General features: G+C 42.7%; 1 protein-coding gene across 1 annotated transcript in view; it reads left to right on the top strand.

Annotated features, from left to right (window-relative positions):
• The window catches only part of chchd3a (coiled-coil-helix-coiled-coil-helix domain containing 3a), a 63,210-nt gene that overhangs the window by 11,421 nt on the left and 26,868 nt on the right, over positions 1-24,921 (top strand). The window contains exon 5 of the mRNA XM_061070968.1: positions 8,557-8,737. Within this exon, the coding sequence (XP_060926951.1) occupies positions 8,557-8,737 (181 nt within the window). The remainder of the gene's footprint in view (positions 1-8,556; positions 8,738-24,921) is intronic.

The raw sequence follows: 24,921 nt of genomic DNA, 5'->3' as shown, positions 1-24,921 counted from the left end.
GAGCGTATTCCATTCTCTCCTCTCTTCCTGTCATCGCATGTGCTCTCCTCTTCTATCTGACCCCGAAGAAGCAGGTGCACATGCTGTAATGTCCGATAATCGTGTTGCTCTCCCCTTTCACGAACAGAACTGGATGTTCTCCAGCAGACCCCTCATTGAACAGCTGTGATTAGCAACTAAATGCACCATTGTACTGTATGAGGGGGACACAACCTTTCTGCGTCCAGGAGGAGGTAGTGTTAGCCTAGTGATTAGCCTAGTTTTTGAGCCTCATTCAGGAAGAGAGAAATTAATAAGTGGTGTTGAGAAATCATTTGTCTATTGATTTCTCTTTCTCCCCTGGCTATTTTATTTTTTTGTAACCACTTCCTGCAGTTCACTTATTGATGTCTGTTCAGTAAGTGCTTCAGAATTACGCCCTCCTTGCAATTAATTGAAATCATGTTGGCTTTCAATCCCTCCATTTTTGTTTGTGCTCTGGTTTTTATTTTTTGTCACATTATTTTTGTTAAATTTGTGTTTATGTGAGTGTGATTTCATGATTGTGTGTCCATTTTCCTTGCTAATAGTTTTGTAGGCAGTAATCATGGGCCAAAATAAATCACAATGTAATGATGCTGAGGTAGGAACACTTAATGTACTAAAGCTTAATTACTTCAGCCGAGGATGTTATCTTTCACCCCGTTTTTTTTGTCAGGATTACAGGATTTTAGAAAGTTCTTTTGTGTTGTGAGATGGGGTGTTTTTTTGAACAATTTTACAGGGAATAATTCAGGCATCTTGATGACAAAAATTAGGCACATTTTTGGGACTGATATGTATGAGTGTGTGCAAGTTGGTGCACATTGATTTGAATTAAGGGGACTTTTGGGCTTTGGCAGAGATAAACCTTCTACTTATTATTCTGCCATTATAGTTTAATTGTTTGTTCTTACTCTGCGGAACTTCTGTCCAAAATGAAGTGGCTCAGGAATGAATATAGTCATTACATTATTTGGTGCAATCCAGCACATAATTGTTTTTGATATGATCACAACAACCTCAGACACCTCTATACTTCACGACAGAAAAAGGCTCCCACTTAATTTTCTGTCACCCCAGTTCAACTTCTCTATTTTCGTTTAGTAACTTTTGAGAGTTTTTGGTTGTTGAACGCAAACATGGCCCAGGGATTTTGGCCTTGGTTGTTCTAGAAGAGACAAGATAACATTTTTGCAAAAGTTAAAGGAAGATATTCTTTGTGTTTTCTGAGTTTATTAGAGCTCAGCTAGAAAGGCCACACAGTGTCTCAATAGCTGTGGAACCCCTGCAGTGAAACTGCTGCACAGCTTGAACACAGGGAAATGGAAGAATATGTGAAAAAGCCCAGGTCAGTGGGAGAGAGTACAAACACAAGCTATACGAGAACCAAATCATGTTTAACCCCAAAATGGCTCCTGCACTTTGTTGGTTGTTAAAATGTTCTTAACACATAATGCTTTGATGCTCATTTATGTCCTTTTCAGAATAAAGAAATGCAGATAGGAAGTCCTGCTGCCAGTCACTCCTAATTCATTATTTGAGTACTTCTGGCAATTTTTTTAACAACAGCAGGCTGACAGGAAATTACTTTGTGGACGAACTTTCTGATTACATTGTTAACTTTGTTATTCCATCCAGAGCAATTTTTGCCGTTTAGAGCAACCAGATCTCGGGAAATTTTCAGGAACAGTGGTGTTTAGATAAGGCAGTATTTCTTCTGTTTGGCTTCAGGTCCACAGATGACGAGAGAGATGTGGGTCTGCATGTTTTGCTCTGCCAGGAGTAAAGTAAGGGCTGTGTGAAGAGTTCATTTGGGTGCAGCCTTAAACTCATTTGTAGCAAGGAGCGGCTGTAGGGAGCAGATTTGCCTCTGCCGCTTCTCTGTGAGGCAGCAGAGCAGAACGACTCAGAGAAAGGGATGAGAGAAGGAGGGATGAGTGGGGGCTGGAGAACGCGCACAGCATTCTGTCTCCCCTCCCTCAACCCAACTCATTCCGTGTCACCATTCGATCCAATTCTTCTCTGGGTTATTCTTGCACCTTTCCCTCCATTTCTTTCTTGTCTTTTTCTGCTCCTGTCTCCTGTTTTTTCTGTTTTTCTCCATCTATCAGCCATCGTTCTCCTCCCCCTGCCCATACAGAGCACACTTACATGTCACAGTTGTGAAACTTATGCCCATTATTTCAGCATGTAGTCATGCAGCTTGTTTTTCGCTTGTGTGATTATAATTACATGTCAGACTTTTGAATGAGAACACTGACCTTCCCCCGGAGCCTCTGTTTTCCTCTCTGTGTTACCCAGGCAGCCTGTTAAATTGTTTATTGCTCCTGGATCAAATGCAGACAAATAGCAGACCCTATAGATTTTTACATTTTGTTCATTAATGTAATTTATCTTTGCACAGAAATACAGGTACTCACACACACAAAGTAGAAAGTCTGGGGTGACCAGAAAAGAAAAAACTTCCTGAATCTTACCTGATTGTCAGGAGTGTTTCTAGGGAGTTGTGATTCTTCTTTAAAAATGTGCCTGAATCAGCAGAATCACAGGTCTTTGATCAGATTCTCTTACTGCACTTTTTGTAACTTCATGATATTCTATCTGTGACTACTGTCAAAATATAATACACCCTTAAAACTCTACAGCCCCCTCACATCACATACAATCAAAATAAAAATGGCAGTAGTGCTAAGTATAATAATCATCATTATATTATACAAAACCTTGTTTGCAAAATGAACTATAGGCTTAATACCATCACCTTAGCAACCACTCCATGCCGTGGCCTTGTGAATGAAACCGCCCAAAAACACTGTCCCGATGATCTATAGATCGTCATAGCAACCAGATTGTCTCACACTAACCATCTGTTAAACCCTAGAAACCACTTGCTGCTCATCCATTACCACCTTACAACAGCAACAGATGTGTGTTGCTTTTCCTTCTCTGGATATATGTATCTGTGTGTCCTTCATCCTACCTTTTCATTATCTGCATTAAAGGTAGGGTTGGTAAGCAAGGAAAAGTTAGAAGGCTACAGTATCTTTAATAAGATTTACTGCAATTTCCAACTTTATCCCATTGTTGTTTGATTCCCCCGTTTCCACTTCATAAGGAAATGTTGAACAGTACAAACACTATTTTACAAAAGGGAAATCAAATCTTCGTACTGTGGCCTTTGGTTGACCTGTGTAGTCAGTTATACTTTTTGGCTCTTATCAACTAGGAAATCTGATGTCTGCAGTATTACTCAACGTGGTCTGATATGAACGGATAGAATCAGTCGTTTCAGGAGAAATTGGATGTCATTTCCAACCATCTCAGAGTTTAAGCTCTGTTAGCTGCACCACGATAACCATCAGGCAGCTGAACATATTCCAGTAGATGGACTGTTTGCTATTGGGAGTCTGAGCTTTATACCGCTGATATTATTCTACCTTTACCTCTGATGATGCTTGATTGTAGCATGAAACATTAGCAGTTAGCTCTAACTGTGGATAAAGTAGAGGGAGATGAGAAAATGGCTTTTATTCTCCTTTCTGAACTGTGAAGGATCTTTAAATGAATCCCCACTGTTCTCTGTGCTCCATACATTTAACTCTGCTCCCAGCCTTTCAAACACCACTACACAGTCAGGTGTGGTGTGTGTGTGTGTGTGTGTGTGTGTGTGTGTGTGTGTGTGTGTGTGTGTGTGTGTGTGTGTGTGTGTGTGTGTGTGTGTGTGTGTGTGTGTGTGTGTGTGTGTGTGTGTGTGTGTGTGTGTGTGTGTGTGTGTGTGTGTGTGTGTGTGTGTGTGTGTGTGTGTGTGTGTGTGTGTGTGTGTGTGTGTTTATGTGTGTCAATGAGAGTGCACAGCTCCATAAAATATTCATGGCCAGCATTCAGCCACATTATTCCTAACATCAATATTGCATCAGGCCTTTAAATGCCTTTGTTTCTCGGCACTTGGGTCGAGCCTGCGCTGTTATGCAGGTCTGTCAGAATCCGTCCTGGCAGGCAGAGTATATTGAGACACATGTTGTGTAGATGACAGGTAGACAACTGGAAGCATTAATGGGCGAAGAAAAAGGAGACGGAAGCAGAAACTGATGGAAGGGTAAAAAAGGGAAACGCCAGGAGACGTGAATATATTTTTTTTTTGATATTCGTGCAAAGGAAATAGTATTAGATGTGATTTTCCGTGGAGCACTTGATGATGATGGTTTCGCCCACCCTTTTTTAACATGTCTACATTAATCATTGTTTCTTGCAAAGCATGTGTATGTGCAGAGACGCACATACCTGCACAGCTTGTTCAGAAGTTGCAGCATCTCCAGTCAGTTTAAGAAGCAGTTTCCTAAAAGAACTGAAGCATCCTCCTGTGCTCCTGCTCAAGGTCAGCCCCCCCCCCCCCCCCCCCCCCCCCCTCAAAAGTGAGTTACTCCTTCTGGAAATGGCCGAAACAGTCCAACCCACTCGCACTCCGCTCCTCTCCAAGTTAATGATACATCTCCGGTCCGGCCTTTCCATCTTACTGTTTTCAAGACTCGATCCACTGAGCCATCAAAACACAGGTTACCGGGGCAAGATTATCCTCCTTCTCTTTCCAGCAGCATCCCCCCCCCACACACACTTCTCCTCAGAAGGCATTATGTTGTTTTTTCTTTCTCATGAGTAGGTGCTGTCTTTTTCCTCTCTCGCTCTGACTCAACCATTCTTTCTCAAAGCAACCCACGACCCCCCCCCCCCCACCCCTCCTTTCCCAACCAGTGCCAATCTTCTACAGTCGAATGAAAAATGCGTTCAATATCCCAGGGACAGGGCAATAATGACTGGAAAGCAATAGAGGTGAAGCTGAAAGATAGCATCCAGCTAGTGATAGCAGTCTTTGCTTGGGTTAGCACTTGTGAGGAAGTCGGTAGACAGACTTTTTTTGCTGGGCTGTCTATTCTCTTGTCCTCATTGCTCACACTTGTCCAAGTTGTAGCTTTTGGCCACCATTCGTTTATCATCAGAGGATTGCCAGCTTTCTTAACCTGGCAAACACACAAAGAAAGGCCTTGATCAGTGGGTACAGCTTTCTTACCAATATAGCTGCTTTTTAATGTGAAAACACCAATTTGTCTGAGTCAGTTACCTTTTCGACACTTTCCTCTGTAGCCAATGAGAGGATGTGTTAATGATGCAGCAGACATGGACTTGGAATATTACAAATATCTCAGATGTAAAGGTGACATACATGTAGAAGATGCAGATGAAGATGTCAACTTGGAAAGACAAGATTCAAGAGTTTTAGGAGTTACAGACCAACATTGGTGTAGATGTGCTGTAAACAAAAAAACCTGTTTAATGTGTACGTCATGTCCTGTCCTCAGTTTTGAATGGGTCTCTCCACATGTGAAAGGCAAACTCTGAAATGTCTTCGACCAGATTTTTCAAGTTCACACCAGAAAACAGCTTATGTTTGTCCGTGCCTGCTTCAATTCTGCCTCTCCGTCTGTCATTGGGTTTCTGTTGCAGAGCTGGTAAACAAAAGGAGATTTGGTTCTCCTGTCTGGAGTGTCAGTGTTGCTGACAGGTGCGTAGCAGGAAGTTGGTTTTGCTTGAAGCAAAGTTTTTTGTGTCAAAGAGACTGTTTATTTAATCAAACAGTTCTGTCCTTGTAAGATACGTGTTAACAATTCAAATTTGTTACAATTGCTTGGATAAATAACATTTATCCAAATTGAAAAACCTTCAACTTCATGTCACGGAGAATGAATATTGTTGCTTTTGCTGGCCCACATGACAACCACCCAAGTCCCTTTCTAAGAACTCTGTTTATCGTTCCTTCACTCACAGTTGGAGCAACGGCTAAAGCCACAGCTTCGTGAGTAAAGGTAGCTTAGGTACATTAGCAGTGCTGGCAGGGAGGCGTGGATCGTGGGGAAATGGTGAATGTAAAAGACCATTAGGAGGCTCCCTGTATGACTGTGTGTGTGTGTGTGTCTGTGAGTTGGGGCTTGATGATGGATGGAGTGTGCTGACGTGTGCAGCCCAGTGGACTGTGAGACTGGACATGGCTGGTCTCTCTCCGTCTCCCTCCATCTCTCTCTCCCACTCTCTGCCTCACTCCCTCTCTGCTTCACTTCCTCAGGGCCAAACATGTCATGTCGCCACCACTCATGCTCGCTCCTTCCTCTCTCTCTCTCTTTCTTTCTCTTTTTCTGTCTTTTTCGTCTTGCCCCCCCCCCCCCCCCCTCTCCTCCCGCTCTCTGACATTTAGTGGTTTTGCAGGGCGAACGGCAGCTTTAGGACGTCAGACAGATTTTCATTTGACTTACCTGTCATCAGCTGAAAGCCAAAAGTGCAAGGAGGTGATAAGTTAGTTAGTCTGCCATCAGGATTCATCACTGTGTACATTTTGGGTACATTCACAGGTGAGGGGAAGAAATGAATCCATCACATTGACAATATCAGGAAAACAGCCATGAGTTTGAAAATGCACAAACTGTGTCTTTGCCACACACCTGACAGCCAAGATGGTTCACTTAAATCATAATGATAAGCAATCAACGAACCTGACGAGACTGTATACGAGTCATGCGCTCCAATTTACCATTCATGAATATCAAAACTTTTTCACACTTATTAAAGCATGACTTGAAAAATGAGGTAGACAGAGGAAAATGTTTCATTCTGAACAGATTTTCTGTCGTAGACTGTTTATAAAGATGGACGACTTTAACTATCTAGAAACAAAGCAAAAACAAGCCATATTTAAACCCTGTCATCTTGTGCAATAGCAGCCGAGGTATGGAGCTGTGGCTCCGGGGTCCCATCGATACACGCTCTCAACCAATTGCGAGTCAGTCTCAGTTGTCAATCATCATGTTTTACCCAGTTTTTATAGCATCAGTGTGATGAGAACTACGTAATATGACAGAAACCATCTTTGAGAAAAATTTGATTGACTTTTAATTGGACTTTTCTGTATGGTCCATGTCCCATCTGCTAAAATAAAGGAGGCAGAGTTTAGAAGCTATACTGCAGCCAGCCAGCAGGGGTTGATCAAGAAGCTTTGGCTTCACTTTTGTGGAGCTGTCATATTGTACATCTTTATATGCAGCAGTTGGGTTCCACACACTTGACAACCAAGATCATTTACCTAAATTATCAAAGTAAGCAAAGAACAAACCTAATTAGACAGAATGTGAGTAATGCATTTAACTCAAGTGCTTATGTGTATCAAAACCATTTCACACTTTTTAAATCACGACTTGAAAAATTATGGTGACAGAAGAAAATATATTATTCTTATGAACTGACATCTAAAAACAGGTGTTGGTGTATTTCCACCATCAGACACTGACACGTCTGTTGGATCATAGATGGCTTCTTTTTAAATGTGGAGGAATAATAAGGAACTATTGTTATGAGTCTGTGAACTGAATCACACAGCCTCGCTTCACGGTATCCTCCTGCTCGTCAAGGTTACCTTCCAGGGCTCTGTTAGGATTTCTGTTAGGCTGGAGTTTATTAAGATCCTTGCCATCTCCATTCGTCTGCTCTAATCCACTCGATCCGTCTGTTCTGTGTTTATTTTACCTCGCTGCAAATGTTTGATTCCTACGAGAGGAAGATGTTCAGGGTTTCAGGGACGTTCCTCCTCTTCTCCAATCAAGCACACTGTCACTGAGTCGGGAAGTGCGTTGCTAGGCAACTATGAGAACCCGGTGACAGGGTTCAAATGGTGGTCTCGTGTCTGTAGAGAGCGTGGTGCCTCCGTTTACATCTCTACTTCATTGGATTGATAATTCTTATTTTAGGTGGTTGTCTTCTACATATTCATATTCAAATTACTTTTCAGTGTAAATTATTTTGAATAAATATAAATTGATTTGAACCGTCTGACAGAAGTAAATTGACTGTGGTACATCTGGTGCAGTCAAACTTCTAATCTTGCTTCTCAATGGCGCCCCCTCTTTGCAAGCTGTGGAACAGCAAGGACATGAGTGGATGAATCAGACGTTAGTATTGCAAATCAATATACAAGTATATTGGCCTTTGTCTATTCTTCATTAGCACCATAATTGCTTTGGTGACCTTTAATTCTTTTGGGAGACTTGATGTGCAACAGTTCAGCATGAGGTGCAACAGGTTCCTGAGCGTAGGTGCACTGTAGACACGAAAAGAGAAGTTGGCATGTTATATCTGCTGCTCTGAAAAACAACTTAACTTAATATCTCCACTGTATGTGCTTAATATTTTATGTGATATATATAAAATGAATATGGAATAGATACCTGTCATTTTTTTCAAAAGTTTTTAGTTTCAAAGTAGCTTGGTTTTGGTCTTGAATAGTGTAAAATTGTATCTGAATTGAAGGCCTTAAAAGGTCTTAGATTTGTTTAAATATTACATACTAGGTTATAAATATGTTTAGTTTGGTCTAAATTACATTAACACACATTTAATGCTACATCCATTATTATTATTATACCCTTTCTTCTGTCTGAAGCAACATTAAGATGTCTTGTCATAAACATTATAATAATTGTTGCTAATGCTCCTCAGGTTGGACGCAGAGAAGACCCGAGCAGCAGAGCAGGCTACCGCTGATGCCCAGTCCCAGGTCCCCGGTGAAGTTTCCAGGATGCTCTCTGTGGAGCGGGCCCTGGTGCAGGAGAACCTCCAGCAGACTCTCATAAGGGAGAGGATCATCACCGAGGACGAGAAGCACCGCGCACAGATCTATGTAAGTTTATATTCTGCCGTTGCTGTAAACCTTCTCGTCTTATTTTATCTTCCTAAACAGTTTTAACATTCAGTTGGTTCAAATCTGCACCGCAGTTTCAAACAACATTTAAACTGCACGACCTTGCGAGTACCGACTCCCTGATGAGGGCCATCTTTACCCGTAGACAGATCCCATTTCATGTTCACATGCTCCTGTTCTATCACACACACGCACAGGGGTGAACCTATTCGCTGCAATCGACAGGTCATGCCTGGTAAAGGGACAAATGTCAGAGATATGAGTGTGTGAGCGTCGCGTCTAGCAGTAACTCAGAGAAGTGTCTCCGCTGGGTCAACACTCGGCCCCAGAAACACACACACAGCCATAAATCCAACCCAATCTTCTTTTCATAGTAGTTTTCATGGCATAATACAAACTCAGAGGACAGTTTCAGTCAAATCAACATACGGTAAATAGACCTATCTTCAAGATGGCCTCATCTTGTAGTTTGATAGTTTTGTCCTCTTGCACATCTCTGCCGGCTCATCCTGCGGTATTAATAAAGCTGCCTTCGTTCTGGGGCGGCTCGCGCCTTTATTACCTGTAAATTGCCCTTGTAAACATTGTCAGATGAGCGTTCTTCACCACACACAGGCGGTGCATTGTTTTCAAAGAGAAAACACATTTTCCCTGGAGTGCGGCTGCTGTTTACAAACCTATGCTATTGATTATATAGCTCATTTCACACGCTCATCGCTGTAATAGAAAAATTTATCATTTTGTCGAGAGAGAGACAGTGAGAGGAGGAGAGGAGCGTTGACGTGATACCACACCCCAGGACAAGTGTATGAGCGATCCCTCATTTGGAACGGCGATCAAATCAAAAAGAGAAAAGGGTTGTGAGAGAGGTAGTAAGGGAAGGAGACACATGATGTGATGTGTTTTTTAGTTTTTTCCTGTTAGTTAATTTCTGTTATGTTTCTCCGGGGGGAACAGACGGCACAAATGATGGGGATGAAGGGCAAAAAGTATCACCTGCTTCGTATCTGTTATGTGTGAAGCAGGGTGGCGTATGTTATTGAACTGATCACACACGCTCTTTGTGCATGTCATTGCCTGCATCCTCCAGAAGTACAAACTCCCTCTACTTTTCCTCCTCTACTCCGTGAAGTGCTTGCTTGGAGCCTAAGGGCTAACCTAGGGACATGAGCAGCCTTTGAAACTGCAGTTAGCAAGCGCTACAGCTGCCGTGCATTCGCTATGAGTCTTTCTTGCACGGCTTGTCTGTTATTTCTGTGTTTTTTTATATAAGTTCTGTTGAATGTGTCTTTTCTCCATCCAGTTTGTTCCCACTTCCTTAAATAATGCATATTACAGCAAAAGGAATCCCTGTCTTGGAGTTTTACCGTTTTAAAACCGTGTGTGACCGTGTGTGTGTGTGATAATTTCCTCCATTTGAGCATTCTTTTTGGAGTGCTGGATTTTTAATGGAATCCGACAGGTTATCAGTGGAGGCGCCGTGCCGCTTTTTCCTTTTTTCACCACTCATGTAATTGTCAAGTCAGACGCTTCTACACCAGCCACTGTTCTTTTCAACTGGAAATGGAGTTTTCTCCGTTTTTAAAAGGCAGCCTCTCTCACAAGACATCTCCCACCCATTGTCATTTCCCTCTGCGTTTGTCAAACTCCAGGATTGTTCGCTCCTACCCACAGTGAACTTGTGTTTGATGAAACATGATGTTTTCCAGGGCCGTGATCTGTCGTCCTTCCCCTGCCTGTCTTAATGTGACACTTCATATCTTTTCAACCAAAAGAAGAAAATGGCACGAAGACCAACTTCAAACATATTCAACTTAAAACATGTGAATATAATATATCTACCTATTTGCTAATTTTCCGTGACATGCTTTTAACTCTGATCAAATACAGAACCCTTTCTCCATATCTTATACACAATAAATTAGATTTACATTGTGGTAGAGCCCATAAGGTTCAGTAATTGGAAGGTGAAATTGGTTCTGATTGCTGGGCAAAGTCAATAAGTTGATGGAGAGCGAGCTCCTGGGAGAGGTTGTGGTTTGCCGTACTAAGCACATAATCTGGTGGCTGATAAAGCTTTCAGAGGTGATTTGTTCAGTCCCTTTTCCCCCAGTAAACCTGTTAACACCTCCATGTATTATCGTATTTGTTGTGCTGTTATGTCCTTGAGCGATCAATCAGGTCATTAGATTGAATCAAAGATTGGCCTCTTTGTTCTTACCTTTCTTCAATACTTAGTCTGCTGGCTGAATTTCAATGCGGGAAGAGAGTGACGGTGCTTTTGTCCTTTATAATAATGATATCTATGATTGTTTTGTTGTTACAAAGACCCCTTGAAGTGCATATCATTACAAGTTCCCTCTGTGTAATCCAAGTTAGTTTGAAATCTGAAAAACTTCTGAACGATGCAAATTGGTGTATTGTGCTGCGTTCCCTCAAAATTACTGAAACAAGTAAGAGTGTTTTGAAGAGTGCCAGATTTATCTCAGCCCCCCCGGCATCTGCGGTGTCAAGAGAAATGACATTGTATTTTTGAGTCTCGTGGAAAGCAAAGAAGTTGGGAGAGAATCGACTACATGGGTAAACATTGCGTCTGTCAACAATTGATATATCTGTTGTCGACTGTTTTTTCCCCCCAATGGTTTAATATAGACAGAAGAAAGAATGAGAAAACATAAACAGGGATGATGTTCTGACCTGACTTGATCCAGGGACCTGTGCAGGGACAGTATGTCTGAACCAGGAACTATGTGATGATAATCTATAGAAAATAAGGAATTGGGTAAATAATTTGTCACAATTAAGATATATGTTATTGAATTAGCTCTTTCCTTGAGCCACAGTCATATTGACCTGAAATTGTTTTTTAATGGATCGGGAATTGACCTGTACCCAGGTTCACTTGCACTGAAAAAACATTTGTCTATGGCGGCTGCTCTCGTGTTCTTTTGTCCGGCACGGTATTGATTTGTCCTCCTCATTAAGACACAGGTCACGGTGAGCGGCAGGACCCCCATACATTCCCTCCTCTACTTCACACACAATGAGAGTGACGCTGGCGAGCCGTTATGCCTCCTCACGCTCGCCTATAATGGCCATAACCTTCACCGCCTTAGCCGCGCCAATTACATTGACACCCATTCTAGAGAATTGCCCCCAGAATTGGGATTAGACCGGAGTTGGGTATCATTTAGATTTTATTGATTTAGACTTCGCTTATAGATCCTGGTTCTTTTTCTATCGCGTTTGAGATCCTTGCCATATTAGATACTAAAAGAAAGTAAACTGAATGGAAAGCTGGAGGCCAATCCCCTGTAAATGCAGCATATTTTAAAGAAGTATACTTAACAGTAATATGTTCAATTTTTTTTATAAATAATAGGATAAAATAAAAAGGATTAAAATGATTCTTCTCCCTCTCACATACAAGTTGAATTGTACATATGTTTTAACTTGTTTAAATGAGTTGAATGCCATAAATCTGTTGAAACAAAGTGTTTTTCATATCTGTTCGCATAGCAAACAGTTTCAGGCAGGTATACCAGCCATTATACATCATATTTATATTTATAGTATATATCTTATATTGCTGCTTGTGGAACTGCTTGTCATTTGTCTTTTTCCAACACCAGTCACTCCCCTCCCTGACAGGCTGACGGGCAGTAGCCAACCACCAAGTCTATCAGTAATTGAAACTTCCCAGCAGCGTGGGTGTGAGTTTGTGTGTTGTTGTTGGGTATCCGCAGGTTCTGTTGTCTGAGGGTAACATGTTCGGTGTCAGCGCTCACACATGTTCTGCCACTCAGGGGGGGAACCACAGTTAAGGTACAGGGAAAAGCAGCACACACACAAGAGCGATTATGGTGTCTTGAAGCAGGTACAGATTTTATAATCAACTATTAGAAGAATAGCATAACAAGGATGATCACTAATTGAATATTTAACATTTTAATGAGGCGTAGAGTTTTGGAAAGTTCTATTTTTCATTTCATCGCTTATGCTGATGTCTGCTTTGTCCAGAGCAGGATCATTTCCTGGATCACAGAGTCTAGCAGGGTCAAGCTTGACAAATTCAACAATGGATAATGTATCACTGCGTTGTTTATCTACATGCATGACAGCTAATAAAAGACTCATTCTTCCCATCATGTGGTCATTCCGGGGGGGGGGGGGGGGGTTGTTTAGGAGTCGATAGCCTGGTTTCAAAGAGATGATTGGTGGCTTTTCCTTAGAATAATTACTCTCGAATAAATCATTCATTACAGGTCAATTACGGCAATAATTAAACAACAGCATCAATTAGGAGTATATGTTTCTTTAGTGTATACCGGCGGAAGACAAAGCAGACAACAGCGTATGAGCACTACAAATGTAATCTTGTCTTTATGTACCGACAAATAAGGAGAATTGACGGGGACATACGAGCAAACAGCATGAACGAGTCACGTAACTCTTTTATTCACAGTCTACATCCATCTGTCACTCCCCACATCTGTGTTTTAATGAAATCATAGACTTCCGCCCGTCCCCTCTTTTGATTTTCAGCAACACTGCTCCCCGCGGAGGCAAACGGGTCCAGTTGGCCAATCAATCACCGGCCACAGCGTCTCACCTAGACACAGGCTCTAACCCCCGAGGCAGACTTTTCAATCAAACCCGGAGTCATCAATCTTTCCTCGCTCCAAACAGTGGCCTGGGTGGGGTCTATACCTGGCGGCGATGGTTTTGTCTACTGTTGTCAACTGGTCCAAAACACTCAGATCTTACATTTACTTTGGCCGTTTTTTTTCTAATTTGAGACCTTAAGCTGACACTGTGAGTAAAGGAGGCTGTGAACATTATATAAATGTCTAACTCTACAAGTATTTCAAAGCCTTTAGTCCACAAATAAGACTTCAATTGTTATTAAAAGGTATTTTAAAAGTCTTTCAAATGCTAAAATGTATTAAATCTCAAAGTAATTTGTAGCATCTATGTTTAAGATAATATACCGATTGATTCCGGATTTACTTTTTGCGGGGCGGCACAGTGGGGATGCAGAACGGTGGAGGGGTAGAGCGGTGATGTAGTGGCTAGCTCTCGACGCACAGCAGGAAGGTTCAAATCCCAGCTTGGTGGAGGAATTAGCTCCAGCTCGGTCACGACCCTCAAAAGATAAGTGGTGATATGATGGATGGATGGATCAAAATAGCTGAAACCACAAAAACTTCTTTAAAATAGTACCACAACTAGTTGCACTAAGCTGCAGGGACCTTGCATTATACAGAGAGGTGTTTCTGTGTGATGGATATAATTGATATACCCTCATTGATATAAATGGAGTGGAATAGTAAAAATCCTCCGTATAACCCAATGCAATTAATCAGAACCCTTGAAATGCACCAGCAGCCTTCGAAATGATCATACAGTTGAATAAACACCTCCATAAAACATAATAACCTTCATGAAGGTAGGATTTATTCCAGGACTCTTGTATTAGACTGAATTGGGTCTTATTATGCTGTAGTCAAGTGTTAGTCCATGTTTTTCACTTTTTCACAAAGATGCTTTTGTTGCTCGCTCTGTCTGCATGTTTACCTCTTTCTCTCTCTCCCACACACACACATACGGACACGCGCATACCAGTCGCTAATGTGATTTTCCGTGATTTTTCCTCCATCCCTGCTTTCACAGCGAGGAATAACGCAGCATACCGAGAACGTTTGTTTGCTCCCTACACAGACACAAACAGCATGTCCATCCTGTCAGGGCTCCCGGAGAGAATCAGCACCTAGTCTCTCCGTATATACTCTGTTCCATTTGATGCTTGGCTGGCTTGAAAATGACTTTGGGTAAAGCTTAACATTGTTAATGCAGCAAGCCCCCAACACCACCACACCACCACTCTCCCCTCTGCTCGCCGTACCACTCGTCTCCCTGCCTCCCCTCTGAAAACTGTCTCCAGCATATGTCCTGCTTTTTTTTTATGGCAAATCTTGTGTACTTGAGTTGCGGGCGGGTGCATTTTAGATACAGATGACTGGACCTGGCTGATAATGGGCTGACAATTTAATTTCCCAGGTATTAAAGGAGACTTGCTGGGTTTTGAATTGGTGCCCGTGGGTGGTATTTTGAAAAAAAAGGAAAAATATATTTTCATCCTCTCTAAACTTATTACTTTTCTCTCCACATCACAGAGTATAAGGGAGATTGGAGGAAGAAAAGGTCCTCGTTTCTTTTTACGTTTGAATGAGATAAAGGGAGGTAGTGGTACACTGTGATTTACATATATTTTGGATTTGCTCAGCTCGCCAAGGACAAATTGCATCCTATCTCTGGCTACAGTTCTCTGAGCTGTTGTAGGAGTAACCCCTGCAAGGCTTCGTGTAACTGGATTTGCGAGAGCTGTCAGTCTGTTTGATTAATGTGAATTTTAAAATGACTTTTCCGGTGCTGTTGCTGTGCCGATGGATTAAAGCAGGGGTTGGGGTGATGTGGTAAAGATTACGGGTCTGGGTTTGGACCTACAAAGCTGAGGGAACCTTGAAGGAGTAGGAGCAGCAGAATGTACGAAGCGGAATGATGTGGCTCCTCCAGCTCAGGACGATTTGTCTGGAACACAGCGACGTTGCATTGGCAGTCAACAAGCCGCTGTACCTGTTTCCTGTCAGATGCTTAATTGTTTACAGCACTTGAGAAAGTCATTACTGGAGTATTTAGCTGTTCACAAATTAAGTAATTACATTGTGATCAGTCACTGTGGATATTAGTACATTTTACGAGGCACCATTCAAATCCAAATACCTTCCACTGTTTTACCTGTTTGTCCTCATATCCTGAAACTTTTTGGCAATGCTAACTGTTTTCTCCGCGGATTCAGAATAATCAAATGTTTGTGTTCTGTAAGAGGTCAGTTTAAATGAGCAGATATTCTGGCTGCACCACTGCCTTTTCGATTTTTCCCCCTCACTGACAGTGTTCTGTACACATGTGTCAATTCTTTCCTTTTTCTCTCTCGCTGTTATTCTCTCTCCTACCTTTCTAATTCCCTGACTCTCGTCTTGGAGGGGGTCCGTTCAACCGTCCTTTACATATCTGTGGCCGTTACCTCACCCCCGCCTAGGCTGCGGTGCCCACACACTGTGCCAGTGTAAGAGTAAGACGGGAGGGCTGGCTGTAATTGGCAGAGCCCCATGGCTGGCACTCTGCGCCAGGCCCTCACCCTGTCAGCTAATTGGCACCGCGAGCTGCCAGCGGTGGGGCCGGGATACGGCTGCACTCGATTGATGGACGGATACCGGTGTCACGAAAGCCTCTTTCTGACGAGAGAGCGCGTACAGTCAATTTACTGCCTCAGCCTCACTGGGCTGTGTATGTATTTATGTATGTGTTCATCCTCATTTGTTCTTAACATTGTTGAAAGCTGACTTCAAGTTCATTATTGTGCTGTGTGGGTTTTTTCCCCGCCATTGTCTGAGCGAGTGATTCATTTGACATGTGTAAATAACAACAAATTAAACAGAGACTTTTCAGTACATGCTACACAACGGAAATCTGTCCATTTTCAAAGCTATAAAACGTTTTGAAAAGTGTTTTAAGTTTTAATCTTCCTATATTAGTGTAGACAAGAGTTTTAAATCTGTTGTTGCAACTAAAGACATATGCAGCAAGTGTCTAACCATCATTTGGTGAGCACCTCTTTCTCTCTGGTCAATTAAGTGGGATTGAGAGTGGGTCCTAGCAAATGTTAATAAATCCCAATAGTATTTAATAGGATTTTCCGGTTGAGAAATGGTAAATAAGCACGGATATGCTGTTACTGTCTTTTTTATTAGTGATGTTTCAAGGTATATAACGATGGGTCAAAACTGCATTCATAAAAACCTAAGAAGCCAGACTCTTTCCCGTTTCACTATGGCTAAGATTGAAATATTGTTTGCAGCCTTTAGTCTTACTGGGTATTTGTGGTGTTTTCCATCTATTTCACTCAGAAACTTATTTTGGTCCATAGTTTGGAAAAGCAAGTGTCAAGAGTTAACTTTGCAGCAGAATTGTACGTGTGTGTGTGTGTGGTTCCGTACAGTAAATACGTTGGTTCTGTAATATGACAGGTATATTCCTCTTTTCCCCTCGTCCCTTCCTCTTTTCTTGGTCTTTCTCCGTGTTTTCCCTCTTGGCTCTGACAGGAGAGTGGTATTAATGAGGTGCTGTGGAGGTGAACAGTCGGCTCAGCTAATGGTGCTAGAGGGAGACATTTTGATTGAACGATGGAAAGAACTTAAACATATAGAGGGAACAAAGAGGAGGGGAGAGGAGTCAAGAGGGCTATTAAAAGCAGAAAATGTGGATGAGATAGAGAAACATTGAGAGAAAAGAGAGAGGAGAAACAGTAAGGAAATAAGGAGGTGAATGGAAAGAGAGAAATAAAAGCTATTTATCCACAAAGCAATGTTTCATACAAGGTTAGCAACTCTTTTTTGAAAATTAACCATTTAAAAATAGCGGAAACTTTTATCAAAAATTATGAGAGCATTTTTTTTTTAAATAGCAGGACTTTTGGAGGTGAACAGGGTGAAAACAGACAAATGTATTACCCATTCACATGCTTTGACATGTATTTGGGGATCACAAAGCTTAATGGTCACATCTGAAGTACAATTGAACAGGCTAACTTTGGGATTTAAGAGACGACAGTAAAGAATGGCTTTTTTCTGTCCATTCCTTTTAAAAATTTGTTGCTGATATAGAAAAGGAACTGGACTTTGTTCAGCCAATGAGGTTAGTAGTTTGGCCCTATATAGATCTGACATCAGGATCTGGAGTTGTCCAGGTACATGTAACAGAACCCACATATTTACTATATACCCATCTGTCATCTTCAAACACACTAAAAACTACTTTTTACAAATACACATGATATACCCATGTATGTTTAATGTATGTATTAGCATATTAAGCCAGCAAGTGGCATCTGATCATAAATCCCTCCAGACACATGTGGAGACAAAATCGCAGACCAGATGTGAACCGATGTATTTCGAGCTGTCACCTTTTGATTGGCTCACACTAGATGCATGTTAATGCCAGATAGGAGCAAGGCCTTAGAGGTGACCCTGAGTCTGCTGACGTCGGCTTGATAGACAGGAGCCGAAGACGGACTCTAGCCCCCTCCTAGCTTCATCAAGCCTTGGAAGACCACCTGCTGCTGGATTGAATGAATACTAATTACACAGCATGAGCACACACAAACATGCTCTGTGAAATATACAGTATGCCCGCAGCCATATTCCCTTAAGGATTCAGTAAACTTATACAAATACTAGGCTGCTCTTAAACATGAGCACTGATTCAGGTAAAGATCCACATGCTTCCACACAGACGGGTCAGTCACATGCAGCTTGAGTGTGTCCATAGTCCAATGTCAGCTACCTACCCTGAGGTTGTCACCTTTTCTCCCTGCATGTCTTCTCCCGTTGTCCCCCCCTTCTACATTCCTCTCACCTTCTCTCTGCCAGAGGTTGTTCGTGCTCTCATCCCTGCTCCACCAGCTTTCTCTCTCTGATTCACTTCCCCCCCCCAGGGACGTCGGTTGTCCAAAGGCAATATGCCGCTCTCCACTCTCAGGTCGTTCACTGTGTCCTTTGCCGTCAAGAAAAATAATTTTCCGCCTACATTTTGTGTGTCTGACTGAATGCATACCAGCATTCTCCACACTTGTTTTCATGTGCCACCTTCTCGCTTTTTTAACCAGGATTTAGCAGGAATTGTAAATGGGTTATATGCCCAAAGCAAACCCTGAAAAGTGTGATTGTTTGACTCTCTCTGGCTTCTATCATTTGTTTATTCCTCCTTTATTCTTCTTTCTCGTTGCCTTACAACTGCTGTTGGCTTGGCCACTCTCCTTCCTTCATCTCCCTCTGCATAGCATCTTCTCCTTTCTTCAAATCCTTTGCTTCTTTGTCCTTATGTTCCCATTGTTCTCTTGGCATGCCCCCTGTTCCCATCTTGGCTAAGTCTTCCTCCATACATGCCCCCTGCGTCTCGGTAATGAACCCACAGCTCTTCATCTGCCTCTTCGTCTTCCCCCTGTGTGTTGGACATGACAGATGACTGGGGACCTCCAGAGGTTCACTCCCCAGGGCTCCAGATAAAGGCAGCTCCTCGCAAGATGATCAATCAATCAGTTTACACCGTGGGCGCCTGATCAGCCAATTAATCAATCCCTGAGCCAGCAGATGTTGTTGCCGTCCCTCAGTGAAGGTGCTGGCAGTCGAGTAGTGGAGGTGGTGTCTTGAACAAAGGCTGAGGGGCCTTAAGTGTCTGGGAGTAGAAAGGAAAGTGATTTTTCATGTTCCTACCAGGATTTCAACCTTTGTGGGCTCACTGCTCCCATTTGTTTTCACTGGAGGATCATTTCTTTCCTAGCTTTTCCTATGTTATTCGCTGCCTTCCAATCCTGAGCTCATCTCAAAGGAAGCATACTATCTTTGAAGGGCTTATATTCATTGGAACCTGTGAAATAAATCTATATTTTTGAAACAACTACAGATTTAGGAGAAATGCAGAAGAGATGTAAATGTGTGTGTGATGGTTGACAGTTGCTGTCTCAGCATCATTTAGGGCAGCTGGTTAAGATCAAGCCCTCTCTTGACCCTTGTTCTCAGTCAATAAGCTAAAGACTCCACCCGGACGTTTCTTTTCAACATGCCCTTAACTAGGCAGCAGTTAAGATACATGCACAAGACACCCACGCTCACTACCTACACCTCCTGGCCCCTTGGTCCCTGTCCTGGGCAGGTCAGCCCTTTGACCCACCAGGTCACTGGTCATTACTCACTGTGCTAAGAGATCCCCTGGGAGAGTCATTCTGTCTGAAGCCTGTATCATTCTTGCCTTTTTCTACCAAGATGGTCCATGCTTCACTTTGTCAAGTCAATTTACTGATGTTTTAAAAATAGTGCTTATATGGGGATTGTCAAAAACACCAAGTGTCACTGGTTATACCATATTCCGAATAGAGGCTAAAATATCAAAGGAATACACAAAGGAAAGTAGGCTAATATTCTCAGCAATGTGGACTGAAGGTAGCTGCTTCATTCACAGCTTCTTGCCCAATGATAGATTGTTTTCAGTGATGGATGATAAAACTGCTTCTTTTCACTCCATTACCCTCTCTGCTGAAGAAGAGGTTGTTTTTGTTTAGACTAAGACTTGATCTAAGATGCTTACAGTTGAGTCAGACTCATTCTCTATATCCCAATGCTATGCATTGCTCTAGATCTGCCTTTTGGTGGCCTTACCATCCAAAAAGTGAACTCTCCAACTAAACTTCAACCATCATAGTATTGCTACAAGATTAAGAAGACACCCAGTGATTGGTAACTGAAACATAATCTGTAAAATGGTTTCATGATCAGAAGACAAATCAGGTCTCGTACAATGTTTTGCCTTGGTCTTGTTTTGTTTAATCTTACATCCTGCTAAGTTTGCCTTAAAGATTCTGGGTGTTTTAAACAACACCACCTCAACACCTCTCTGACATTGGAGTTGGACGGATTTCTTCTTTTAGCTCAATCAGTCCGACACGGATACTGCTTTTATAAAGTGCTTAGCTTGCGGAGCAGGACTAAAAAAGTACGATGGATTCAAACCTCTCTCCAGTGACATCTTTTCATTCCTCTTTCCAGCTACGTTAGTCAGTTTAAAGTGTGCGAACAAGTGCACCATCGTGAATGCCTTCAAGGAGAGACTGTCTGAAAACAACCACAGCTGTATGATTGGCACACATCATCAGGCCAGATAAACATGTTTATTCTAGCACCTCTGGCCTTTACAAAACAGAAATGTCTTTATTCAGTGTACAACCTGGGCAAGGATTCAGATATGTAATAATAATAATATTTTTTTTATAGTGTACTTCCAATAACACTGGATACAGGCTGAACTTAGTGGCTCAGCTGTTGAACACATTTCAATAGTGAGCCAGTCAGTATGTGAATAAGTGCTCACAGTGTGTTCGTCCTTTAGTGCTTTCATTCAAGGTTAAGGCCATCAACTGACCGCACTATATCTGACATGATTACATCGCCCATAACCCTACCACTTCCCACGGAGACTAATACCTTGCCTTGTAGCTAAGTGTTATTGCCGCTCAGTAAAACCCCATGATGCTAATTAACTAGCCAAAGTGAATAGTTTCCAGTGGAGTTTTACAGCTGCTACCAAGAGTTATGTTTTATTAGTGACTCTTAAGGGTAATGCGTAGCACTGCCAGTAAGGTCTGACTTAGGTTACATCATTTTACACTCCATCTTAGATTTGATCTGCCAGTGATAGCTTTTAAAGATAATGTTGCAGTGGTTTTAGAGGCAGTTAAAGTGTGTGCAAGGTGGGATGTGTGTCTACGTCTTGTTTTTCATCAGACGAGACATCGGCCTTTTAAAAATATTCTCCTACCTCCAAGCTTGATATGACAGCTCATCCAAGAACTGTCAAAAATCCTCCTTCCAACTATCTTGTCATCGATATTCCATCCACACATTGACCCGGCTCTCTCCCCCGCTTTTATCTTCCCTACCCTGTGAACATCCCCGCCCTTTCCTCCATCTGTCTCTAACCTCCCACAAGCCACCTACACCTCCGCTGTGCCAATTAACAACGGAGCACAGTCGCACTGCGCTGCCCTTTGACCCCCATCCCTGCCCGCTGGAGCAAGCAGGACCCAAGACCCGCGGCTTCAGTATTAGTTTGTCACAGGACCCTGTCGCGCGAGGGTCTGTGATAGATGGGCTCTGGTGAGTGGCTCTGACCCAGCGTGCTGCAGCTCTCATGCGGATTGTGCGGGAGCATTGATTATGATGCTACTTGTCACAGGGGTGAATCAGGGCCCAGCTGATGGCGGCAGGCCGAAGACAAAAGAGTCCAAGGTTGTGGATGAGGTGCTGTTAGTTAATGTGATGAGATCAAATTTGTGCTCTATCGATCATGGCATCTCGCAAGATTGTTTTCATAAAGCATGATTTGAAACCGTGTAGGGAGCATACAGTGTAACAGTGAGTCACCTCATTATATCACATCGCAGAGGTCTCCATCAGTGAGGCGTGAAATGTACAGAATTGCTACAGTAATAGTCATAATCAGACTTTTTTTATCCTAAACAAAACGGAATATAGTGGTCTCTAGTCTAAATTCATGCTCTTAGAAGAAACCTATTCTGTAAACCTATTGAATTCTACAGGTACAGTTGATTACAATGATTGTTCTCAACCTAGGGGTCAAGGTGGTTTGAATAGATATCTGTGTTGTAACAAGTAGATGAATGGATAGAGGGAAGCAAAACCCTATTAAATAAAAATCCCAGTAATTCACCTTTTTGCCTCCGAGTTAGTTAACTAAAACTATTTAAGATAAGAGTTAAACTGCTTACAACTCACAGACATTTTAAACTTTGATGGGTTTTAAGATAGTTTGCCACAAGAATGTCTAAATTAATTAATTAAACCTGTCATCACCTCATGTGCACCAATCGACTGACAGTTGATTTTAATTCATATCCTTGTAACATTAATATATAACGTCCACACTCAGAGGACACATTATGCTCTGTCCACGGAGGACAGTGATCTGCACTCAGTTTAACTGTGTTTTGTTTGAGTTTTGTCTCCAGTGTCTCTTGAAAAACGGGAAGTATGATGTAACTTTATTCTTCACATATCTAAACGGGACATGCAGTTGCCCTAAGACATCTCATCACCAGTCTTATGCTTTGAATAATAACAAACCCTAGTGTCAGAGAAGACTCTTAACTTAAAAAAAGCAGATGTGAACAAAATTGTGCAAATCAGTGAGGGAGCAGCCTGTGTGTGTGTGGAGGGGGGAGGGGGGGGTCTGACGCAGCAAAATCCACCTGTTTTCCTCCCTCTCTCTCCTCCCCTCCTCTCCTTCGCCTCTTACTCCCCGCCCTTGCTCCCAGCTCAAACTGCGGCAGTCGGCTAATTAAAAAACATGGCTGTCCTTAATTATTCAGCGGCTGGCTAATTGATATTCACAGAGGCGTTCACCTCGCCTAAACGATCCGTTTAATCTGACCAACCCGGTCTCACTCCGAGCCGGCTGTCACCCTCAGCTATTGTGCTACTGTACTTACTAATAGACCAGGGGGCCAACGGATACAAGCAGGGGGAAAGTGAAAGTTTGCTGTTGGTGTTAATGCGGTTTCCTTGGTTACAAATAGCAGCATGTGGGGAGGTATTGTTGTGAGTGTTTGTAGTTTTACTTGGGTATTTTCTTCTTCTTCCTCTTTGTTAAGGGTGGCTGCACAGGAAAATTAGACTGCGGAAGAGGCTGAATTAAATAAAGTGAATCAGCATGAATGAATAATATCATCCTCTGGACTTACAAAGTTTTAGAATTGCTCTTAAAATAAGGACAACATGTTTTTAATGTGTGATTGGCAGTAATTCTGAAGCCACCGAAGTTTATCTTTTGTCTTGGTAAAAAGCATCAGGTGTTCCCTCTTTTTCTTTCTCTTTCTCCTCTTCCTAACTTCTCCCATCTTTTCTGAACTTTATGATCATTTCCTCTCATCCGAGGCTCCATGTCCCATCCAAAAGCCAGCTCTCTGTTTTTGACAGCTCATGATGAATCTCCTTCCATTGTCCACTCCTCTTTGTCTCTTATCTCTCCGTTCCCCCCACTCTCAAGTTCACTTTCATTCCCCCCCCCCCACCCCTTATCCCAGAGCTCTCCTCCTCCAACCGCAACCGCCTCTTCATTTGGGGGACAAAAGGTGCATGGGCAGTGGTGAAGTCTGTCCTTTTGTTTGGCCTTTAGTATGATTAGATTATCTCTAAAGTCGGCTGAATGGGGTTAATCAGTCGGAAGTAATCCTGACGTAGTGTGAGTCTGGGCCTGTGTGCGCAGTCAGAGAGGTGGGCCAACCTGCTCGCATGGAAATTGAACACATGCACGGGCGCACACACACTGACACACAAAAGTGAGCAAAATCCCTGGGTACACATTTCTGTCACAACCTCTCTTCTTTTAATGACCCCTTTAGTCTCGCCTTCAGCACACATTTATCTCTCCACCCGCCCTCTGTGGGTACAGCTGCTCCGGCTGGTGTGTGTGTGTGTGTGTGTGTGTGTGTGTGTGTGTGTGTGTGTGTGTGTGTGTGTGTGTGTGTGTGTGTGTGTGTGTGTGTGTGTGTGTGTGTGTGTGTGTGTGTGTGTGTGTGTGTGTGTGTGTGTGTGTGTGTGTGTGTGTGTGTGTGTGTGTGTGTGGTTTGAGTGTGTGTTTGTGTGATGATGTGTACCTCTCAGAACAGCGGCTCAGCTGTTGTTTGTGTTTGTATCTTTTGTCTCTCTCTGCAAAGTTAAACTCAGCGGTCACCACCTATCGTCGTAACATTGAGTTTGGACACACTTGTGACAGGACACGACCCTCTGCCAGTCCTCTCCCCTATCCCATCATCCATTCCACTCTTCCTCTCCAAGTTGAGCCGTCGGTAAGAGACAGTTCTTTGGCACCTCAGCCAATGTAATCTAGCCCTGTCAAAAACTTTGCCTCTCCATCCTTGAAATACCTGATTGCACTCTCGGAATTGATAACACATTTAAAGGTCACACTAGTGCCGCTTCCGCTCTACATGTGGCATACTTTAAAGTGTGTACTTCAGCGCACATTCAGCCGGCGCTATCATTTATCTAGGCTTAAGTCAAATAGATTCTGTCATGAAGTCCATGCAGCGTTCACTTTTTGTATAACACCCGCGGCCACAGAGTAGCACTTCAGACTCGTGAGGCAGACAGTTGTGTTTGACCGCGTCAACAAGACCAGCTAATGTTAGGTTGTGCTGAGGGCTGTAGAAACGGCAGCAACTTTGTCATGGCGTGGCTTTGTGTGTTTGTGTGTGTGTGTTGTGAATGTGATGAAGTGCAGAGGTGTTTTTTTCCCCTCTTATCTGGCTCTAGAGATGACAGTGTGTAGGGGTGTGTGCGTTGTTGGTAGGTTTCTGTTTTGTGTGTAGTACGTGAGCTCAGAACATCCCCTTGACTTTGAAACTTTCCCCCCCAATCATCCCGTGTGAGGACGGCCCCTCAGTGACTCTCCCTGCTGCTCATCAGTGTGCGTCGAGCGGCGCTGTAGTATTGAGTGGGTTGAGCAGGCGAACACAGATGGTTATC

Source organism: Limanda limanda, chromosome 1 (genome assembly GCF_963576545.1).
Source record: "Limanda limanda chromosome 1, fLimLim1.1, whole genome shotgun sequence".
Classification (NCBI taxonomy): domain Eukaryota; kingdom Metazoa; phylum Chordata; class Actinopteri; order Pleuronectiformes; family Pleuronectidae; genus Limanda; species Limanda limanda.
Note: the sequence above shows the minus strand (reverse complement) of the source record. Positions and strands in the feature narration are given on the sequence as shown.